General features: G+C 44.5%; 1 protein-coding gene across 4 annotated transcripts in view; it reads right to left on the bottom strand.

The window, feature by feature from the left end:
* The window catches only part of cep112 (centrosomal protein 112), a 191,343-nt gene that overhangs the window by 171,092 nt on the left and 369 nt on the right, over positions 1-19,882 (bottom strand). For 2 of the 4 annotated variants that reach the window (XM_066641755.1, XM_066641757.1), the window contains exons 1-4: positions 19,565-19,641; positions 18,658-18,770; positions 17,843-18,033; positions 15,303-15,454 (exon numbers count right to left, since the gene is read on the bottom strand). In XM_066641755.1, coding sequence (XP_066497852.1) covers positions 15,303-15,454; positions 17,843-18,033; positions 18,658-18,757 — 443 coding nt within the window. In that variant the 5' untranslated portion in view covers positions 18,758-18,770; positions 19,565-19,641. Of the gene's footprint in view, positions 1-15,302; positions 15,455-17,842; positions 18,034-18,657; positions 18,771-19,564; positions 19,642-19,882 lie in introns of those variants that run through there. The other 2 variants (XM_066641756.1, XM_066641758.1) reach the window with 2 other exon arrangements.

Here is a 19,882-nt window from a genome sequence, read left to right as displayed (position 1 = left end):
GGGAAATAGGTTTTTGATCAACCACACACTTGACCCATCTAGAGGTTTCACGTGCATAGGGATCATCTGTATTTGGAGGTCTCTCTCCCTTTTTTAGACAGACTGTTGTCACAACCTAACCTCTTAACACTTGAAATAGCCCCAGAAAAAGTTTGACAACTATAGAGCATCTTCATGTCCCACTGGACCACTGTCCGTACTGAAGAGACTGAACCTGCAGGGCCTCTAACCAAAACCGTTCAACTTTCAACCTTAGACACTGTCCGCCTACATGAAGGCTGAATTAATTATTTGCTTCCAAATTCCAGCCATAAGCTAGCAGCACTTTGAAAATAACAGGTAAGGAATGTGCTTAGAGGAGAACACAAACCCAGTCCTAAATCCCCATTCTGTTATGCTTAACAACAGACGCTAGCTTTGGCTAGCATTGTGTTGAGTGTTGGGAGAAGGAGGAGGGCCAACCTCACCCCATCCAGAGAATAAAGCCTTGAGACTCCTGGCCTTGGATTGCTGTGGCATCAAACAAATGAATGGGGGCATAAAGGACTTAACAAACCAATAGATGAAATGACAAAAGTAATTGGTGCCATGGGTATTTATGATTAGCTCAGCACTAACAAGTTCATTCCAGCTCCCAATCAGAGGCAACCTGAGTTTGAGACAACAGTGCTGATTTTGACAGGCGTGCTGAATTCACATCAGAGGCTAATTAAAAACGTGTTTATGAGCTAATTACAGATGCCTAATGCTAATGTAAACTAATTAAAGTAATCCGTGGTTAGCTAAATCAACAGCAGAAAGACAGAGAGATTCATGACCATATGAAACACACTTGTTCCTCTCAAACCTGGTCCATAAAACAAGGCGTACATGTGTCAACTATTTTATTCGTTTAAAATGCAGCTGACAAAAGGCTTCAACCCAGATCAGACGGTAAAAATGAATTCTGGTAAGAGAACAGCTCTTACAACAGAACAAGATGATTACAGTGATCATCATCATAGTGGCAATAAAGGACGATTTGTAAAGTAAATATTAGGACAAACGTCAGTGTTGGTCCAGGCACCAAGAGCTCCATAAACCCTTCATAATGTGGTTGTGACTGCACAGTCTGTACTCCATACAACAGGCTGGGGTTCGGTTCCCAGTTCGGGTAGTAACACTGAAGTTGCATCAATCTACCCCAGTAAACATTTAGCCGTTGATTCAACGTTGAAATAACGTAATGACTGCCGTATAATCAACGTTCTCTTAAGATTGAAAATGAAAGTTGAAAAGATGTCCAAACACAGACATTGAAAAGACGACTATTAGACGTATTTTGGACGTCCACTGACATTATCGATTGGCCACCACTTAACTAACTTATTAAGATGGATTTTGGACGTCCATTGACGTTTAAAATATGTCCTTGACGGACAGACTACTTTTAGACCTGTTTTGAACGTCCAGGGACGTTCCTTGTTTACTGGGACAATACAATACGATTACAAATAAAATCAGCCCTGGATAAGGGCATCTGAAAAATACCTGGCACAGGATCCCTCATTCTTTAGAAATCCTAGTATTTAATGTTAATATTAACTCATATTTTGTTGCAATTAATGTAACAAGACAAAATGTGTGCTGTGGTAAAGTTGCAGTAAATATTTTTTAAGATAAACAAGATGGTGAATTCCTTTGATCTAGATTTATGCCCAGTAAATAAAACTGAGACCGCTCTACAACAGCCATAAAATACAGTGGGCAATTCCATAACCGCAGTACTGTGCCAACTGCGTAATCACTGTGTATATTTCATCTTACTCGTTTATTCAGATCATCCGAGTTCGATTTGGAATCCTTGTGAAAGTAAACACAAACTGTTATGGCACCCTGAGCTGAAGCTGTCTTTAATTGACTTAGTTTTAAAAGTTGTATTTGTTTATCATCAGTGTATGGCATTTAAAAATAATAATAAATAAAGAAATAAAATCTGGTAATCTCCCAAAGCAAGAGGAAAAGACTTCATACACAAATAAAGTGTTGAAAATATCCTAAACAGAAACAGAAACATATGGCCAGCTTCCCAGACACAGATTAGGTCTAAACTTGGACTAAAATTGATTTTCAACAGTGAATCATTATTGGCCTCGCATTTTAGTCTAGACTTGGAAACCGTTAAAATAATCCAAGCCAATGTTATTTACACAGAAGCGTAAAAGCACTGTTTAGCTTTCCATGAGGAGGTTTGGAAATGTAACTATTACAAATGTTGCTCAATCCATCGCAATTTATCTTTTTAATGCACAGGTTTTGATAAGAATAAGGCACCGGCAGTGACACCTTTAATCAAACTTTACGACAAAGATTATTCACTCATTCATTTTCTGTAATCATTTCATCCTTCATCATTCAGGGTCACAGTGGAAACCCATTCAGACACAAGGTGAACGAACCAAACTCCTCACGGTGACCCACAGCAGGGGTTCAACCCACAATCCCAGGACTCTGGATCAGTGTGGATGTGTGTGGCAGTGAAATCTGTGGCTCCACCGTTAAACAATAAAGTATTATAAAGATTTTCATCCAACGTTTATTAAATCCAGTTAATCATTCATTCATTCATCGTCTGTAACCCTTATCCAGTTCAGGGCGGCAGTGAGTCCGGAGCCTACCTGGAATCACTGGGTGCAAGGCAGGAACCCTCCCTGGAGGGGGCGAAACACACTCACACATTCACTCACACCTATGGACACTTTTGAGTCTAAATTATTGAATGCAATGTGTCAAATATTAAATGAAAAAAGGCAAATTTGCAAGAATGACATAGAAATAGGCTTCCTGCCCTTTGAGCCTGAGCTCCATGCAACAGGAACCAAGCCTCCGTGCCTATGCCCCATGACCCTGTGCTGTCCTAGTGAGCTCATTTCATTTTGCTTCATATAAATTCATTCTGCTCCATATTCAATGATATTCTCCTTCTATTCTCTAACATTCAGTGCTGTATAACTCTGTATTATGAATCACATCCCCACAAAGGTCACCCACAAACCCATCGAGCCAAGCATCTTTTTGATCCTGTGTGTAATATTAATATGTAAAGGTGTCTAAAGTATTTCAAACAGACGCTTGTGCTTTGTAAAGTAATATTGCAGGCCCACACACTGTTGACTCATTAATGTGACTTCATTCAATTAAAAAAAATTTAAATCCTAGTGCAGCTTAAAACTAAAAATAACCTTAATGAAAAAACAAGAAAAATAAAACACATAAATCAAACATTTGGCTGGAGTTTGGTATTCTAGGTTCCCTCTTTATTTCTCTAGTTTTCTGAAAGTCAGGGAACGTCTGTCCTGAAAATACACAAAAACAAACACATTCACACGGCCCTCACTCTTTCCTCTGAGGCAGCAGATGAAGGCCAGTCATTGTGATTGGCGGCTGGCCGTTAACAGGTGGACAGGGATAATTGAATCAGATGCAAGAGGGGGTTGGGGGGGGGGGCAGATCAAAGAGGGGCCAAGTCTGTGCAGGAGAGGCAAGGTGCGGCCCGGCGGCTTGATTAAAGTGTCCCGACCTCCAGGTGCTGATATTGGGCCCAGACCGCGTCTCCAAGTCCTCAGAGAGGAAACATGCGCAGACCATCATCCCCAGGGCATTAAAGACACCCACCACACACCCACTCAACCCTTTCACTTCAGAAGTCTAGCACCTGGAGGCAAGGCCAGTGGACACCCCCCTGCTTAACTTGGGAAATAATAGGCACCAAAAAAATGCAATTCGAAAAATTCAAAAAAATGTTGATCGTATGAACTATACGTTAAAAATAAACACTTATCTGGACCTATTTTTGGCCAAGTTGCTTATAGCATTTTGACTTGTCAGAAGGCTCAACAAGGATCGTGATCTAAACAATGCAAAAGCACTACGTTCAGTATTTAAAGAGCGATATATAGTGAACGTCTGAAGCCTCTTGCAGCTGCTCCTGTCTCTGTTAATGCTGCTTTCCCACTTGGCAGTGGTCAGTGTCTGGTTAAAACGTTCTCATGCGCTCATTCTGCACCCAGATGTCCGACGTGCGCGGGGGTTAAAAGAGAGAGCATGAGGGAGGAAAAAAGGAAAGAGAACAAGCGGGGGATGAAAGCCAGCGGAGGGAGGTTCACACGAGAAACAGTGGAATAATGACAATTACCCAAACCGCGTTATTTAGCAGCCCACCTCCTCTTGGGGAGAGAGTGGGAGAAAATCCCCTCAGAGTTAAGAAATGAGTGCTAGTATAACCATGCTGAGTCAACAGGGCAGGCAGCTTTGGGCTTCTCTTTCTCTCTGTTCTCAGAGCTCCCAAAGGTATGCCAAACACAACAAACAGTGTGTCGGAACAGTCATGCGTGTTCCAGCCTGGTCTATAAGTAACACGACATGTAAGAGCCTGAAATGAGCATGTAGGGTTTGCCAAGGCAGTGCTGGCTGACCTACTCCTACACCTAACTATCATTTCCCATGGACAGCCTGACTGTCCTACAGCTGCAGCTAAGCACAGAGCACCACCTAGTGGCGACAGACAGACGTATCAGCACAGAAGCCAAAGTTATGTGCTGGATTGGCTGTAGATCTGAATCTGACCAGCAGTTGTTCTGAGGACTCTCTTTGTGTTACGAGGCTCTCGATGTGTGAAGTGAGTAAAGAAATGTGGACCATTTCTTCCCAGAACTTGGTTTCTCTCCCAGCATAGACATACATAATATTTTTAATTAAGATTTTAAATAAAACATTATCATTAACTAAATAGGGCACGGTGGCGCAGCAGGTAGTGTCGCAGTCACACAGCTCCAGGGACCTGGAGGTTGTGGGTTCGATTCCCACTCAAGGTGACTGTCTGTGAGGAGTGTGGTGTGTTCTCTCTGTGTCCGCATGGGTTTCCTCCGGGTGCTCCGGTTTCCTCCCACAGTCCAAAAACACACGGTGGTAGGTGAATTGGTGACTCAAAAGTGTCCATAGGTGTGAGTGTGTGAGTGAATGTGTGTGTGTGTGTGTGTGTGTGTTGCCCTGTGAAGGACTGGTGCCCCCTCCAGGGTGTATTCCTGCCTTGTGCCCAGTGATTCCAGGTAGGCTCTGGACCCACCGTGACCCTGAACTGGATAAGGGTTACAGACAATGAATGAATGAATGAACTAAATATTTATCAAAGCAACACAGAGTAACAAAAGCTAATGAGGACAAAATAAATGATCACACATCCTTTCACTTTTCTGTATCCTAAAAAAACCAACACAAACAGAAAGGGGGAGGGTAAGAAAAAGAACTCAAAGTGCTTGGTCATCACCCCTTGACCGATAGTGAGTGACAGGGATCAAACGTGGCCACATCAGAAGAGAGACGACGAGCTCGGCACTTTTCATCTAATCTAAACGAGAACGAGACATGAAAGAGCTGGCTGCAATCTTCTCCAGCAGGACCAGGGCCTCTGATCTCGACGCCTTTAATGATCACATCCAAATCAGGTCCCAGACTTCAGCGCCAGTCCAAAGTTTCCAACTCCAGCTAGAGTCACAAACACAAAACTTGTGTGCGATCTTTGATGCTGTCTGCTCTGTGAGAGGCCTCGTTTCAAACAGGATGACGGGCAATGTTGTCGAGAAAGGCCAGACTTCTAGCACTGAGAGCAAGTGTCCTTCCATATCGTCCTGCTTAGAAAGCATGGAAGCACTGAATCAGAGCATTCGCCCACATGGCTAAACGCAAGCACATGGCCTTTGCTAGGGTTCTGTCTCCTACAGTTAAATTCTGGCTGGACTGAGACTGTACAGTGGCACAACACTGAGGTATTATACGGTCTGTATAATGTTCTCCACAATCAGCATTGCACACCCTCCTTTGCTTTCGCCCTCAGATGCCTAGAGCTCTTACTGTTATTTAGATATTCTACTTAAATAGGTACAAACAGTGCACATTAGTCAACAAAAACACAAAATAAGACATTAATCAGCATAGTTTTTACTAAACCAAGTTCATTCATTCATTTATTGCCTGTAACCGCTTATCCAATTCAGGGTCGCGGTGGGTCCAGAGCCTACCTGGAATCATTGGGCGCAAGGCGGGGAATACACCCTGGAGGGGGCGCCAGTCCTTCACAGGGCAACACAGACACACACACATTCACTCACACCTACGGACACTTTGGAGTCACCAATCCACCTACCAACGTGTGTTTTTGGACCGTGGGAGGAAACCGGAGCACCCGGAGGAAACCCACGCGAACACAGGGAGAACACACCACACTCCTCACAGACAGTCACCTGGAGCGGGAATCGAACCCACAACCTGGAGGCATGTGACTGGAGATGTGTGACTGCGACACTACCTGCTGCGCCACCTTGTCGCCCACTAAACCAAGTATTATCCTTAATTTGAAAGAACATGAAACAAGAAACTATGGACTAACGTGGTTAAGAATACAAAACCAACAATAACAAAAGAAAAGAGAGAAAACAGATACCAGTGGAGAGAGAGATTCAGGTCTGTAACGGTCCTGCACATTCAGGGCGTGTCTCAAATCATTCCCAATTCCCAATCATTCCCTACACAGTGAACTAACATCACATGTAAGTCATGGGTTAGGCTTAGTAGGTTAATAGTTAGTAGTGTATTCGGCATGTTAACAATGAGCAGTGAGCTCAGAGAGCAGTGAGCTGAGGCTGATCCAGTGTGGGCAGTGAGTGCAGTGCCGCTGAGTTTGTTACTGTGATGTAGCAACGAGCTACTTGTTGAGGAACTGTAATTGGCTTGTGCCGCATCAGAGCCATGCTGGTATTTCACAATAACACGCTCCCTCTCGTGTCCCACTGCTTAAATGAAATACAGAGACAGTACAAAATAAAAACACTACTTGTAATACTCACATTTATTAGGTTCATCTACCTTTGGTTTCTCAACCACACCCTACTGCGCCCTCTGGTGGTACACAGACAAACATTGAGGGATAGGCCATTGGTTTGTTATAGACGTCTCCATCGACTAAATAATAAGAACGCACGTTCTCAAAGTTAGTCAAGTGCACAGTTGTAGTCATTGATGTGGTGGCGCCATGGTTAGGGTTTGACTAACAGGATACAACCACGCATAAATACGGTGTACACTTATTGTCCACTTTATTAGTCACACTGACGATGTTAGGACACGTTATAGGCGCACAGATGAGGATCTGCGTTAGTTTAACATGCATTATACGTGTGTATCACTACCATGTTAGTGTTTCTGCACTCAGTACAGTCCACTACCATCTGGTCTGCAGTTGTCCCACTTCACTGACGGACAGAGTAGAGGGGGGCTGATACATCATGCATCAGACTGTACAAGAGGAACATACATCAGATTGTACAGGTCAAAGTTGTAGCATATACAAACAATTTGTCTTCGGTTAACACAAGAGCCGACAGCATTCTGTATTAGGTCTAAGGCCTTTCTCTTTAATTGGACGCCAAGGAAAACACATTGAGTGGCGGTTTTCACAAAATAATCTAAGAAACAACCATTCATAACAAGTATATCTCATCTAAAATCCACTAAAACTGTAGAATCAAGGCATTTGACTGAAATTCTGTTTAGAGCTTTGAGAACTGATTACGATCAATGCCTTTTATATCGACACCTTTTAAGAACGCTTGGGCTTGGGTTTTGACAAGAATGTAGCGCGAAAACTAATGTTACAAAAGAGTAGGCCACTTAGAACAATATAATTATACGTGCTGCCTAGTGGAAAGTGGGTTCATACGGTTCAAAATCCATTTATCTCACTTACTGATAAATACTTGACTTTGGCAAGTATTCTATTGAACAGTCCGAGGAGATGGAGTGGCCAGCGCCGCACTTTGTGATTTCTGGCCCTCTGCTCAGAGATGGAGTGGTTTCAGGGAATGCTTTCATCCCAGGAGTGTGACGTATTAAAAGTCAAGGCAGCCTACCACTGAACTGTGACAGAGGAGATTCCAGATCTCAGGCGGGAAAACAAAGGAGAGCCATACGGTTTCGTAAGACCTACGCAGGAGTTGGAACGGTTTGTCAAGAGTGTTTCGTCTAGCTCTGACTAAATATTACTCATCCGTTTGAAGTGGTCTAGAGCTAACGGCTTCAGGCAAGTGGATCAGGAGGAGAAGGAAACTTCAATCGTCTCACTCCACACAGACCAGACAGTACTTTCACCTGTTTTGCTGAGTTCTCCGTGTATTCTGTTTGTTGCAGCTTAGTGGCAGCCATAACAGCTGCCTTAATAGGATTTTGTCTAAGTTCAGGGAGCATCATCCTTCTCGACTGGAGCTCGCAGGCAGCTGAAAAAGCCTTTAATTACACAGGGTTTTCCCTAGCTTTGCTTCTTGTAACAGAATCCAATTCCTTATCAGTGTCTTTGCCTAAAATATAGCAAGGACAATTCTTACTTGTATATAAATGTATATAAATGAATGAATAAACACTGCCAACAATTAAAAGATAAAAACTATAACAACAACAGATTTATTTTTAGATTACATGTTCATATTGGTACTATCTCAACTGTAAATTATTTGTCTCAAAAAAAAAAAAAGCGACACAGTAGTACAGCAGGTAGTGTCTCTGTTACAGCTCCAGGGGCCTGGAGGTTGTGGGTTTGAGTCCCGCTCCGTGAGGAGTGTGGTGTGTTCTCCCTGTGTCTGCATGGGTTTCCTCCGGGTGACTGTCTGTGAGGAGTGTGGTGTGTTCTCCCTGTGTCTGCGTGGGTTTCCTCCGGGTGACTGTCTGTGAGGAGTGTGGTGTGTTCTCCCTGTGTCTGCGTGGGTTTCCTCCGGGTGACTGTCTGTGAGGAGTGTGGTGTGTTCTCCCTGTGTCTGCGTGGGTTTCCTCCGGGTGACTGTCTGTGAGGAGTGTGGTGTGTTCTCCCTGTGTCTGCGTGGGTTTCCTCCGGGTGACTGTCTGTGAGGAGTGTGGTGTGTTCTCCCTGTGTCTGCGTGGGTTTCCTCCGGGTGACTGTCTGTGAGGAGTGTGGTGTGTTCTCCCTGTGTCTGCGTGGGTTTCCTCCGGGTGACTGTCTGTGAGGAGTGTGGTGTGTTCTCCCTGTGTCTGCGTGGGTTTCCTCTGGGTGACTGTCTGTGAGGAGTGTGGTGTGTTCTCCTTGTGTCTGCGTGGGTTTCCTCTGGGTGACTGTCTGTGAGGAGTGTGGTGTGTTCTCCCTGTGTCTGCGTGGGTTTCCTCCGGGTGACTGTCTGTGAGGAGTGTGGTGTGTTCTCCCTGTGTCTGCGTGGGTTTCCTCCGGGTGACTGTCTGTGAGGAGTGTGGTGTGTTCTCCCTGTGTCTGCGTGGGTTTCCTCCGGGTGACTGTCTGTGAGGAGTGTGGTGTGTTCTCCCTGTGTCTGCGTGGGTTTCCTCCGGGTGACTGTCTGTGAGGAGTGTGGTGTGTTCTCCCTGTGTCTGCGTGGGTTTCCTCCGGGTGACTGTCTGTGAGGAGTGTGGTGTGTTCTCCCTGTGTCTGCGTGGGTTTCCTCCGGGTGACTGTCTGTGAGGAGTGTGGTGTGTTCTCCCTGTGTCTGCGTGGGTTTCCTCTGGGTGACTGTCTGTGAGGAGTGTGGTGTGTTCTCCCTGTGTCTGCGTGGGTTTCCTCTGGGTGACTGTCTGTGAGGAGTGTGGTGTGTTCGCCCTGTGTCTGCGTGGGTTTCCACCGGGTGACTGTCTGTGAGGAGTGTGGTGTGTTCTCCCTGTGTCTGCGTGGGTTTCCTCCGGGTGACTGTCTGTGAGGGGTGTGGTGTGTTCTCCCTTTGTCTGCGTGTGTTTCCTCCAGGTGACTGTCTGTGAGGGGTGTGGTGTGTTCTCCCTGTGTCTGCGTGTGTTTCCTCCGGGCGACTGTCTGTGAGGAGTGTGGTGTGTTCTCCCTGTGTCTGCGTGGGTTTCCTCTGGGTGACTGTCTGTGAGGAGTGTGGTGTGTTCTCCTTGTGTCTGCGTGGGTTTCCTCTGGGTGACTGTCTGTGAGGAGTGTGGTGTGTTCTCCCTGTGTCTGCGTGGGTTTCCTCCGGGTGACTGTCTGTGAGGAGTGTGGTGTGTTCTCCCTGTGTCTGCGTGGGTTTCCTCCGGGTGACTGTCTGTGAGGAGTGTGGTGTGTTCTCCCTGTGTCTGCGTGGGTTTTCTCCGGGTGACTGTCTGTGAGGAGTGTGGTGTGTTCTCCCTGTGTCTGCGTGGGTTTCCTCCGGGTGACTGTCTGTGAGGAGTGTGGTGTGTTCTCCCTGTGTCTGCGTGGGTTTCCTCCGGGTGACTGTCTGTGAGGAGTGTGGTGTGTTCTCCCTGTGTCTGCGTGGGTTTCCTCCGGGTGACTGTCTGTGAGGAGTGTGGTGTGTTCTCCCTGTGTCTGCGTGGGTTTCCTCTGGGTGACTGTCTGTGAGGAGTGTGGTGTGTTCTCCCTGTGTCTGCGTGGGTTTCCTCTGGGTGACTGTCTGTGAGGAGTGTGGTGTGTTCGCCCTGTGTCTGCGTGGGTTTCCACCGGGTGACTGTCTGTGAGGAGTGTGGTGTGTTCTCCCTGTGTCTGCGTGGGTTTCCTCCGGGTGACTGTCTGTGAGGGGTGTGGTGTGTTCTCCCTTTGTCTGCGTGTGTTTCCTCCAGGTGACTGTCTGTGAGGGGTGTGGTGTGTTCTCCCTGTGTCTGCGTGTGTTTCCTCCGGGCGACTGTCTGTGAGGAGTGTGGTGTGTTCTCCCTGTGTCTGCGTGTGTTTCCTCCGGGCGACTGTCTGTGAGGAGTGTGGTGTGTTCTCCCTGTGTCTGCGTGGGTTTCCTCCTAGCGACTGTCTGTGAGGAGTGTGGTGTGTTCTCCCTGTGTCTGCGTGGGTTTCCTCCGGGCGACTGTCTGTGAGGAGTTTGGTGTGTTCTCCCTGTGTCTGCGGGGGTTTCCTCCGGGTGACTGTCTGTGAGGAGTGTGGTGTGTTCTCCCTGTGTCTGCGTGGGTTTTCTCCGGGTGACTGTCTGTGAGGAGTGTGGTGTGTTCTCCCTGTGTCTGTGTGGGTTTCCTCCCGGTGACTGTCTGTGAGGAGTGTGGTGTGTTCTCCCTGTGTCTGCGTGGGTTTCCTCCGGGTGACTGTCTGTGAGGAGTGTGGTGTGTTCTCCCTGTGTCTGCGTGGGTTTCCTCCGGGTGACTGTCTGTGAGGAGTGTGGTGTGTTCTCCCTGTGTCTGCGTGGGTTTCCTCTGGGTGACTGTCTGTGAGGAGTGTGGTGTGTTCTCCTTGTGTCTGCGTGGGTTTCCTCTGGGTAACTGTCTGTGAGGAGTGTGGTGTGTTCTCCCTGTGTCTGCGTGGGTTTCCTCCGGGTGACTGTCTGTGAGGAGTGTGGTGTGTTCTCCCTGTGTCTGCGTGGGTTTCCTCCAGATGACTGTCTGTGAGGAGTGTGGTGTGTTCTCCCTGTGTCTGCGTGGGTTTCCTCCAGATGACTGTCTGTAAGGAGTGTGGTGTGTTCTCCCTGTGTCTGCGTGGGTTTCCTCCAGATGACTGTCTGTGAGGAGTGTGGTGTGTTCTCCCTGTGTCTACGTGGGTTTCCTCCGGGTGCTCCGGTTTCCGCCCAGGCTCCAAAAACAACACATTGGTAGGTGGATTGGAGACTCAAAAGTGTCCATAGGTGTGAGTGAATGTGACCCTGAAGTGGATAAGTGGTTACAAACAATGAGTGAATATACATTATTCCCAGCAATGTCAGACTTTTTTTTGTCTGATTATAATGTGATTAATGGGTACGTCTACGATTGTGGGGAAACAAAGTTCTCTCTGGTTGTTTACATTCAGAAGCTCTTTGTTTTTTAAGGTGGAACGGTGGGTTTAAATTGTCTGCCAGTGTTTGAATTCCCACAGAAACTCATGTGTAACTCGAACTGTTTAGTTTTGTAGCACTGTCGCTAATGCAGTTTGCTGTCTCCCAGGTTTGGAGCCATTTCCACCTTAAGTGACCCGAAACAGCAGAAATAAGTCAATATCACCTCCCTATGGAGCAGAATAGAGCAACATCCTCATTTCGGTTCGTATTTCTCATCGTAGGAGTCTCTCAGATGTCTAAAAAACTCAAGATGCCTCTGCCATGAGCAGAGAGAGAGAAAGCCTAGCCTAGCAGAGAATTTTTTTTTTTTACCCATTTAAAGACACTGGGGCTTGGTAAACACAGAGCGGTTTCCAGCGGTTTGCAGAGCAGCACGTGGAGAGGTAATTTATGAATTTTATAAAAAGTGTTTTTTTATTACATTCTTGAAGGTAGCCTTTAAATAAGTGTTGCACTGTTGAAACTGATGGGGAAATAATAATTTTCCTACTAGCACCTAACACACGGCCAGTGGCCTCCAGGTACTTTGAGTTAGAGATCACTGGACTGAACATGATTTAGATTAGCATCATTCTGTAAGTTTAGAGCTACAGAAAAACATGTATGTTTATAAAACCATAACAGAGCTAAGCCTAAAGCAAAAGTCTAAGGTGTGCTTGTCATTTTCTTCTTTTGGTAGACAACTCTCTGACAAGAGGTGAAGTGGCACATTTTCATTACTTCATTTACACTTAAACATTTATATGGGGGACTGTAGTGGGGGCTAAAACACACACTTTTAAAACACACCACATAGACACACACTCATCCCAGAAACATCCCTGAAAACAAGCAAGTGCCGATCCGAAACACAGATGAAAAGGTGGATTAAATAATGCATTAAAGAGGCTGTTTCTCTCCCCTGAATGCCCCAGCGCGTGCCGAGCGATCCAATATTGCTGGCTCCTGTGTTCTCTTCCTTTCTAATGCTAATCAGGATATCCAGCCACCGACAACTGCCTCCCGCTCTTCGTTAATTGCTATGAAAAAACTCAGTCATTACATCCAGCACATCATTAAAGCTCCTAAACGGCCAGCCATCACAGACAATATCCACAACAGTACTGACAGCATGCCATGTTAAAACTGGACTCTAATAGGGACGTGTTTAATCAAGCCAAGCACAACATTCACACCACTCCAAACAATGAAAGGGGGTTAGTTAGTCCATGGGAAAACACTGGGTAAATTAATCAAATGCTGCTTGTTATGGGCCTAATGAGGCTGTTTGGAAGCGGTCAAGGTCACCCTCTTCAAATAAGAAGCTGATCTGACTCATTAATTTTATTCATAAGCCATCATCTTGTAAGAGGCCACTGCTTGCCAATTGGGTTTCATTTTCGAATAACGAAATATAAAGAAACTTCCTGGTTTGCAATCTTGCAATCTTTATCCCATTAGGAGTAGTAATCATATAATAAACACATAATACAGTCAAGTACTTCCATACCACAGCTGATGCCTTTTAAAGCTGAACAAAAACAAGAGCAGATTTGAGCTCTAAACTACTTCATTGTGACTGTAAACACAACGGATGAATCAGCTTTAGCGTGTTTTACATTAACATTCTTTTATTCAAGATAGACACATTCATTCATTCATTCATTCATTCATTGTCTGTAACCATTAACCAGTTCAGGGTCGCGGTGGGTCCAGAGCCTACCTGGAATCATTGGGCGCAAGGCGGGAATACACCCTGGAGGGGGCGCCAGTCCTTCACAGGGCAACATAGACACACATTCACACTTACGGACACTTTTGAGTCGCCAATCCACCTACCAACGTGTGTTTTTTGGACTGTGGGAGGAAACCGGAGCACCGGAGACACAGAGAGAACACACCACACTCCTCACAGACAGTCACCCGGAGAAAACCCACGCGGACACGGGGAGAACACACCACACTCCTCACAGACAGTCACCTGGAGAGGGAATCGAACCCACAACCTCCAGGCCCCTGGAGCTGTGTGACTGCGACACTACCTGCTGCGCCACCATGCCGCCCCAAGATAGACAGAGGTAAAACATCATTTTAGTAGGTATTTCAACAGTGAGCCAATGCATAATCTACAATAAAAACAAATACTTAAATAAAACTCCAGCAGCTACTGCTGTGTCTGATCCACTCGCACCAGCACAACACACACTAACACACCACCACCACCACGTCAGTGTCACTGCAGCGCTGAGAATTATTCACAATTATTCAGCTGCTCTGGGGGGGTGCTGACATCTGAAGAACAGGGTGACAAAGTATGCAGAGCAACAGATGGACTACAGTCTGTAACTGTAGAACTACAAAGTGCTCCTGTGTGATCAGTGGAGCTGAGAGAAGGGACACTTGGTGTATACAGATTTTCAGCTATTTCTTAATCATCTGCAACGTTTATTGAAAATCAGCCCTGTTAACGTATCAAACATTTTTAACAAGCTGTGCTGCTTACTATAGTACATATGTTTACGTTTGGGGTCTCAGGTGTAGGTTATAAAGAAAGACACCTGCTTACATAACTGACACTGCTTATAGACACTGATCTTAAAGTATGGGTTTGCTATACTCAGGTGAAGATTTCAGACGCCCTCTAGTGGACAGAAAAGTGTATATATTTTGCTCCCTAATTTAGCAATACAGTGAAACCTTAACTTATGAGTGAATCAGCTTATGAATTTTCTGAGATATGAGCCATTGCTCGGTTGATTCTTTGCTTTATGATGCGAGCTGAGATCTGACATACGAGCGAGCAAGCTTACGCCACCCGCCACTAGGTGGCCCAGCGAGCGTTCAGTTCACGCGTTTATCTTGCCGTGCATCTGTCGTATCGCTGTTTTTTGTAGCATTAAGTGTGTAACGAGTAAGTTACGTTAAGGGATAGAGCACGAAACGATAAACTCCCCAAGCCTCCTCCACCTCCGCCAGTGTCTTCATCTGATCTTCAAGGTAAATCCACTTACAACCAGTTTATTTCTTTACATTCTCTTTTATTACGTAGTATTATTTTTATACTTTAGTTGTTATTTATAAATTATATTTTTATTATTTAAATAAACAAAAAAATGGTGTGGGTTTTGGGGCTGGAACAGATTAATAGTATTTCAATTCATTTTAACTTAATGTGATATACGAGCAAATTGAGTTATGAGCTCGATCACGGAACGAATTCAACTCGTAAGTCAAGGTATTACTGTATAACTCTTAACAAAAATGTAATAATATATATTTTTTTACCTTAAATTTACAGCTTCAAAATCACTGTGATGCTCCACTAATTTGTGATAAGGAGCACAGAGCCTCTGCCATTGCCACTTTAGGATCAGCACTGCAGAAACTGCACTATGTAAGTTTTGGAATAGGACAGGAAACCACGCCCACTTCCTCCACCTCCCCATTGATTTCACTACAGTGCTGCAGCCCCTTCACATAAATAAACAACCTATCATTTCAATATTATAACATTCTTAAATGATGTCCTACCTGTGTGAGTTTGAAAAAGGTGTGGAGGTGTCTTTCAGTGAACTGGACCACTTGTCGTCTGCATGATCCAACTCCCCGGACACCCAGTCCGGCAGAAGGACCGAGCTCTGACCCCGAGGACTTGCAACCAGCGGTACATCAAAGTAGATGGACTGTAAATGCAAATATTTGATATCTGTCAATAGTCACAAATAGGGCAATTAATCAAAAATGAATTGAAATTAACATTGAGAACTTCTAATCGACTTAATCTTGTCTCTATCAATTATATTGACTTCTATTTGTTTGGTGTCGTCTTAATTAAAGTCAAAACAGCGTTTTTATCTTTTGTATGAGATGCTCGAGTCGCTCTGTGGTCCTCTGCGTTTAGGTTCTCCCCCGTGTTGCTTTCAAGTCGCAGATAGGGTTAGAATCACGTGACTACAGCATGTGGTAGTGTGGTTTTAACTGTTAATTTGATCTTTTATTTTAATTCTTTTATGTCCCTACGGTGTGTTCATGTATCGTCTCTTTAAAATCACACTACCACACGCTGCAGTCACGTGATTCTGCCCCTATCTGCAACATGGAGGAGAACCTACACTCCGAGGCAGACGGAGCGACTCGAGCAAACCGTACCGAAGAAAAAATGCTGTGTCTGTGGTTTGGACATGCTGTGTTTTGACTTTAATTAAGACGACGTTGAACAAAAAGAAGTCAAATTTAAACGCTGAGAAAAAAAATTCCAAAACACAATCACACACCAAATATAAACAGTGTTTAGAAAACAAGAGAGGAACATGCTCCCAGCGACGTTAGAGAAATATCCCAGCTTTAAAACTGGAGCACAAGCCTCGTCACTGAACTGTGAGGGTCATAATTACAACAACAACATAACCGTTCATTAATTGTAAACGTGGTAAAATGTAAAATTAATCATGCTATTGATTTGCGCTCATATCTATAAAAGCCCAGTGACCAGAACTACAATGTAGGTCCAAATGCAACTCATCCATTATTCCTTCTGAAAACAAGGGCTTATAAACATGAGAAAGATCAGGTACTGATGTTAAGAGGATTCATTTTGTATAACAATCAACACTCGACTCTTTCCTGGGGTAGTGAACGGAGCTCCATCACTTTACAGCGCTCTATAAATAAAGTTGAGTTGAGTTGAGTAGAGAATACAGTTCTTTTTCTATCCCAGAGCCCAGTGAAATGAGGGGTTTTTATTAGTCTAGCCCACATTTGGCAAGGCAGCTGTTTCCCAGCTTTTGTGTGAAGATTATACAAGCTGTTCTTGCTCAGTATCTGGACCTACAGTGCTTCTTCTCAGTATTCTTGGATGTGGCTAACATCAACCGACGTAGACTAGTTATTTATAACGCTACAAGAGAGCTGGCTACATCTTCCCTGCTCTTTGAGCCTCATCCTAAACAACACATCACCCAGCATCATATAGTTATTAAGGCACTGGAGACTTGTAGAAGCATAGAGTAGTAAAATACACAGTAAAACATATGGTTCATATAAAAATTACATTCTTTGTACTTGTGAGAAGTTTTGATTTGTAGTGGATTTATATTTGAGCAATGTGTAACTTCTGGCTGAAAATCACATAAACAATTGAAAAAAAAAACATGGTAATTCATGATGTATTTTGGTTTCTAATCAAATACAAATTCACAATAAATCTAAAGTCAGTATGAATATGAATACTTTTGTGCATTATTTATTCATTTACTTATTCAGCCACAATGTTTAGTCCTGTTCAATTATAAAATTCAATTTGAGTGAATTGTCAATTTTGGGCATCACAGTGGTGCAGCAGGTAGTGTCTCTGTCACAGCTCCAGGGTCCTGGAGGTTGTGGGTTCGAGTCCCGCTCCGGGTGACTGTCTGTGAGGAGTGTGGTGTGTTCTCCCTGTGTCTGCGTGGGTTTCCTCCGGGTGACTGTCTGTGAGGAGTGTGGTGTGTTCTCCCTGTGTCTGTGTGGGTTTCCTCCGGGTGACTGTCTGTGAGGAGTGTGGTGTGTTCTCCCTGTGTCTGCGTGGGTTTCCTCCGGGTGACTGTCTGTGAGGAGTGTGGTGTGTTCTCCCTGTGTCCGCGTGGGTTTCCTCCGGGTGACTGTCTGTGAGGAGTGTGGTGTGTTCTCCCTGTGTCTGTGTGGGTTTCCTCCGGGTGACTGTCTGTGAGGAGTGTGGTGTGTTCTCCCTGTGTCCACGTGGGTTTCCTCCGGGTGACTGTCTGTGAGGAGTGTGGTGTGTTCTCCCTGTGTCCACGTGGGTTTCCTCCGGGTGCTCCGGATTCCTCATACAGTCTAAAAACACACGTTGGTAGGTGGATTGGAGACTCAAAAGTGTCTGTAGGTGTGAGTGTGTGTCGGCCTGTGAAGGACTGGCGCCCCCTCCAGGGTGTGTTCCCGCCTTACGCCCAGTGATTCCGGGTAGGCTCCGGACCCACCGCCACCCTGAACTGGATAAAAGTTACAGACAATGAATGAATTGTCAATTTGTGTTTTCTCTGTTATTCAGATGTGTGGATTTAAAGATAAATGTTTACCATGTAGGTGGGTAAAGTCTTGAGGCTGCCAGCCTCAGGCTTGTGTGTAAATGGGCCTTCGAGTTCTCCTCTCTTCAGCATAACCAGAAAGAGCTTGGCATATGCGTTGCGATTCTTCCTTCCCATCCGCCCTGAGCCAGAAGCCACAGGATCACAGAGCTTCTTAATCCACAGGGCACACAGCTGACGCTCTGAATTTAAAGAGAACAAATCAAAACATTAAGAAGAACAATTAAAAAATAACATTTAGTGAAATGCCTTATCAGCATGTGTAATAAGCACTTAACGTGTAGATTAAAAATGTTCCTTATGCCACAATATAATTCTTAGGAAGGGTGTACACAGAAAATCTTTTATATGTGGTGCACCGAAGCTGGGATTTTTAAAGAGTGTATATGTACAGAAGCTTTGTCCCATGTGTGGAGCCATACACATACACCATGAGCCATGCATTCAAGCCCCAGAGGAGCACAACCTTCATTGGGCAGCCATGGCCTAATGGTTAGAGCAGAGGGCTGTGGACTGAAAAGTTGTTGGTTCGATTCCCACAAGCAGCAGGAAAACTGGGGGCGGTGGGAGTGAAGGAACAGCACTGTCCTCCTCCTCAATCCTCGGCTGAGCCTTGAGCAAGGCACCGAACCCACAACTGCCCCCCGGGGACGTCTACCCACTGCTCTGGGTGTGTGTTCACAGTGGTTTAACAATAATCAAATCCATTTTGGGAGGTATTCACAGTCTCGTTTTAATGTGACAGATTAACAGATTACGCTACTAAACTGACATGTGGAAAAGAACAGTGCTTCACACGCACTAACCTGATTTATGAGGAAGCTTTAGAACATATGGTTTCATGTCAACAAGATAGTGATCAAATTCAGAGTCCAGTCTCTCCAAAGAGTCCTCATCCTCACTCATGATTCCCTGAAAACTGGGGGGGGGGGAGAGAGAGAGAGGAGTGAGTCCTGGAGGGTAATCCACAAAGCAGCCAGATAACGTTAGTCTAACTTCAAGTCTGTGTAAAAGAAACAAAGCTGACATTCCTCAACTTTGGGCTTCAGTTATCTGGCTAAATCTCCGGGCTTTGTGGAACCCCACCCTCGATATGTTTCTCAAACTTGAACGCATAAATATGGACTCAATAAAGAAACTACTTGCATGCTCTGACGCAACATGTTTATAATTCCATAACAGTTATAGCAATTAACATTGCTAAAAATACTTTTATTTTGAAGACCTAAAGGAAAAGTGGCTTTGTGATTTCACAAGGAAAATAATAATAATAAATAAATCACGTTTAAAAACCTCTAAAAGCTCTAGTCTTATGTTAAAATAAGTAAAAATAAAAATGCAGTTGATGGGAACATTTACAAACCTATTCAGTAACAAATACATAAGCTTTTAGAGTTTGTTTCGACATTATTATGTAAATAAACATATAACAATGCCTTAATATTTGACATTTTATCAAGAAAGGACGACTGGCTATTTATGAAGGCAGTTACTGTTTGATTCTACATAATGTTAAGAACAGAGACTTTAATTCAGGAACAAGGCTAATTAAAGAAGCTTTAAGGTTTGCCGCTGCCTGGCGCCTACTTTAACAGCTACTTTAGAATGATATTCAAAGACACGTCAAACTAAACACAGTACAAAACGAACATTTTCATAACTCCACTACACCGACAGTGCATTTTAATTTCAGTAAAAAGTTATTTATCGCACCGAACTGAGAGAAGCAGAGAGACAGCGCGGTGATTTTAAACCTCAGCGCAGACTCCGCTTTCAAACAAACTCTCAACAGACAATCCTGTTTAAAATGGCCGCCCGGCGAACGCTAAGTAAAATAAAAGTCCCATAATTTGTTTTCTTTTATCAACATCTCAATTGTTTACTTGTTCATTAAAATCTACATTAATCATATATGTCAGCTTCTGTTCATTTGCCAAACCCAGAAAATTTCCTTTTCATCACAATTACATGAAAAATTATCCAATATTTCTGAAATAAATATGGTGTAAAAAGTGGTGTTGATGTAAGTCT

The sequence above is a fragment of the Hoplias malabaricus genome, chromosome 13, assembly GCF_029633855.1.
Source record: "Hoplias malabaricus isolate fHopMal1 chromosome 13, fHopMal1.hap1, whole genome shotgun sequence".
NCBI lineage: Eukaryota > Metazoa > Chordata > Actinopteri > Characiformes > Erythrinidae > Hoplias > Hoplias malabaricus.
Note: the sequence above shows the minus strand (reverse complement) of the source record. Positions and strands in the feature narration are given on the sequence as shown.